At 43.8% G+C, this 3,952-nt stretch overlaps 1 protein-coding gene across 1 annotated transcript; it reads right to left on the minus strand.

Annotated features, from left to right (window-relative positions):
- Positions 1-566: 566 nt before the first annotated feature.
- On the minus strand, positions 567-2,461 carry LOC140600618 (late cornified envelope protein 1B-like). The gene is made up of 3 exons (XM_072768887.1): positions 2,442-2,461; positions 2,118-2,181; positions 567-1,210 (listed from the first exon to the last, which is right to left on the minus strand). The coding sequence occupies exons 2-3, from the start codon at positions 2,127-2,129 to the stop codon at positions 869-871; spliced, it is 354 nt and encodes a 117-aa protein (XP_072624988.1). The 5' UTR covers positions 2,130-2,181; positions 2,442-2,461; the 3' UTR covers positions 567-868.
- Between the last annotated feature and the right edge of the window lie 1,491 nt (positions 2,462-3,952).

The following is a 3,952-nucleotide window of genomic DNA, read 5'->3' on the forward strand; positions in this document are numbered from 1 at the left end:
ATTTTTTTTAATAAGACATAAAGATGAAATATTTGACCGGAGAAACTAACCTTAGGGCTCAGGTAGAGAAAAGGAAGAAGTGACTGATTTTTTTTTTTTTAATTCCCTGATTCCTTTTTTGGAATGCCGAAAAATGCCTGATTTTTAATTTTTACAATCTTTGTTTTATGCTATATGGATGTTTTTAGTTAGAATTAACCAAGATTCCTGGGCTATTTGTAGAAAATTCACGAATAATTTTCTAAACAAATTTTTTAGCTGAAGGAGAAATTTGAGGGTGAGTTGTGACAGTGTCACAAAGGAGAAAGAGGAGGAGACCAATGAAGGGATGGAATATGCATTGCCCTGGTGACTTGGCTGGACCCCAGGGAAAGTCCAAGTTCCAGCAGAGCTACATAGGATTTGTCTGAGAAGTCATGGCATAGCCATTTTCTCTCACCTTGTCCCATCACCAACCATATGACTAGCACACATTTGATTTCCAAGAACTCCAGGAAGCAAGAGAATGGATAGCAACGGAAGAAAATACTGGGACACAAGTAGGCAAGGAACAAGTTGGAACAGGATGGTGAGCAGATTTCTTGTTTTATTGTTTCACTTTAGGAGCAGACAGCAAGGAGAGTAGCTGGGAGAGTCTGTGGTTTGGGGATCCCAGGTCAGATAACAACTGGTGTCAGAGGTCAGCAGGGGGAATATGGGAGAGGATTAGCCTTCTGAATCCCAGAGCAGAGGAACCCGCCAGCCCAGAGCTCAGAACCTTCACTGAGACAACTTAATCCCTTGGGCAGGCCCAGGAGGAGCAGGACCAAGAGGAAGGGTTTGGCCACTGGCTATCCCCAAGTATCTTCTTCTTGGCTCAGAGTCCACTTCAGCAGCAGCCTCCAGACGACTGACTGCTGCCCCCTCCACAGCAGCCCGAGCCCCCTGAGGGCTGGCTGCAGCAGCCTGAGCTCTGGTGTCTGTGGCGGTGGGACCTGTGTCGCCTGTGGTGGCTCAGGCAGCAGCCTCCACCCCCGGAGCTGGAGCCACAGCAGCCGCCACCCCCAGAGCTGGAGCCGCAGCAGCCCCCAGAGCTGACACTGCAGCAGGAAGAGACTGGGGGGCACTTTGGGGGACACTTGGGGGGGCACTTGGGGGTGGGGCACTTGGGAGGGGGCTGGCACTGCTGCTGGTTCTGCTGGCAGGACATCTCAGTGGGCAGGGTCAGGACCTGAGGGAGAGTCACACAGTGAGTCAGATCCAGGATACACAAGTCTCCTTTGTTGTTTAACCATCATTTATTTTCCCTACATTTTTATAGCCTATTCAAGATAAATTATAGGAAAACTATCTCTAAAATAACGTGTCAATTGCTTTCACATTATCTCATTTGAACCTTAGGAGTTTTTCATAAAACAGATATGGTGACCTTCTCTGAACAAAGCAAGACACAGAGGACAGCCGTATCAACAAAGTTACCCAAAGTCAGTATCCTTCAAATAGAGGAGGCAAAATGTGCATTCATAAAGTGTGACTTGAGTCCATGCTCTGCGCCATTCCAAATTCTGAACATGTCCCCCCCTAGAAGTCAGGTTAGTGACAGTGCTGTTTACTGAGCAAGAAATAAGATTTCCCTTTTGGAGGAACTTTGCAGCTAGCTTTTCAATAGATACATATTCATATATCATATACTGTATATAATATCATATAAATAATATGTAACCATCTCACATAATTACATATAATATATACATACATATATGTATTTGGGTTAACCAGTTCATATGATGACCCTTGGCATGTATATATATATATATATTACATATATATTACATATATATATATATACATATATACACATATATATAAACAGGTTACCCAAATCATCCTATAAAGGTAGAAGTGAAGCCAGACCTGACTGTGGCAAGCTGGGTCATGCTAGGTACCCTCTACAGCCTCTTTTCTTTTCCACACATTTGCACCGTGAATTTCTATTCACTATTCACTATGCAACTTTGGGTCTTCTGGTGCAGAGGCCCAGACACCTCTTCTGAACTGCTAGTGACACCTGCTGGGGATAAGACCTATCTATGCATGTCTGGGTTTATGCTTCCTCTGTCCCACTATTTGAGACTCACTGTGACTCCCATAGAAGCTTTGGGGAAGGGACACAGTTGATTTCTCCAAAGTAACCTCTTCCTTCTGAAAGGAAGAATTGTTTAAGTTACCAAAAACCTGAGTAACTTTAAAAGACCAGAATTGATTTTATTTAGAGGACAATACACAAATCATCCTGCTGTCTCCTGTCTCTCGTCTCATAGCTCATTCCCTTTCATCAGAATTTCTGGTCTTTCTGTTCCTCTCCATCTCCTCTGCTCCCAAGGCTCTGTCCTGCTTGCCCCCTGCTGTCATCTGAGCTCCCTCTGTGGAAGGTGCTACTGTTGGTCCTGGGGGACACTTACCGGTGTACAAGGTTATCAGCACCTCGAAAGAAGAGTGCATGGAGGTGCTCTGACCCAAAGCCCTTTTATCCTGGCCTTGGGCTCTGCCCCCAGCCTGTGAGACAGGACCTGGGCATAAGGACACCGCCTCCCACCACCCACATGGTCTTATGACAGGTGGTGACTGGCATCTCCCTGCCTCTTCCATGGGGCCCAGGGCTGCTGTTCCCAGCAAGGATTAAGACTGCTTAGAAATGGGGCAGGGGGTAAATTCCTACCATCATCTGTCACCTTATTATCCTTAGTGATTTCTGCCTCTCACACTCTCTCCTGGAGCTTGGTCCCCCAAACCTTCCCCTTCTCCCTCCTGCAGTGTTAATTCATTAGCTCTAGGCTCTTGGATTGAACAATGAAAACAGATGCTTCCAAGATTTCTCATATGCGTTTCAGTCACTTTGCCATTGGGAGTGAGTATACGTGTGCATGCATACACACGTGTCTATGTCTGTATATGTTTCCTTTTTTAAAGATTTTATTTATTTATTTATTTATTTATTTATTTATTTATTTATGAGAGACACAGAGAGAGAAGCAGAGACATAAGCAGAAGGAGAACCACCTTCATATAGGGAGCCAATGTGGGACTCAATTCGGGACCGCGGGATCATGCCCTGAGCCAAAGGCAGGTGCTCAACCACTGAGCCACCCAAGCATCCCTAAAAATCACTTTACCTCTTCGAATCAACTCGAGCTTGGAAAAATTTAGGAGTTGGGTTTGGGGCTCTGGAGTCAGACATCTGGGGTATAAATTCCAGCTCTGATGCTATTTATATAACTTAGGGCAAATCTTTTAACCTCTATGTCCCAGTCTCCTCATCTATGAAACGGTGACTTTAATAACCTCTATTTCATGAGTTTTCTAGAAGTATTAAATGAGATAAAACACATGAAGCTCATAGAACTTTGCTTTGCACATTTTATGCACACCAAAAAACATTATCATCATTTTCCTTAATCACCTTCTATATGCATGCTGTGGTGATCAATTTATTTTTTCTTTTTTTGTCAAGTGCAAAGCCAACATTTGCATAAGACTTCAGAGTTTGCAGATAGTTTTTCCATATGACTTAGGCCATCAGCATAAGACCTGGAACATGCTGGAACATGCAGGCACATGTGAATACCTCACCCCGCAGAAGTCTGGCTCTATGTTGCCTTAGAAGTGACTCTTGTCTTCCTGCTCACATTGTTAAAAGGCTTACATATAAGGGAGCAGTCAGGATGTCAGTTCCCTGGCTCACATAGTTAAGTCTTACTCAGGAGCTGAGTACTGATTCTTAAGGTAATTGAGGGTTCATATAGCCCACGCCTCTAGTGATGTGATACCCAAATCATCCATCAATCTGATTAAGATCTGGGTGAGAAGTTGACAGTTTGTTTGGAACTTCATAAGGACTTGTCTATTTTCCTTGACTATGTGATGTCAATGACTGATATTCAATTTAATAAGAGAAAAATTTATTAAGCAGATG

This window comes from Canis lupus, chromosome 12, assembly GCF_048164855.1.
Source record: "Canis lupus baileyi chromosome 12, mCanLup2.hap1, whole genome shotgun sequence".
NCBI classification, from domain to species: Eukaryota; Metazoa; Chordata; class Mammalia; order Carnivora; family Canidae; genus Canis; species Canis lupus.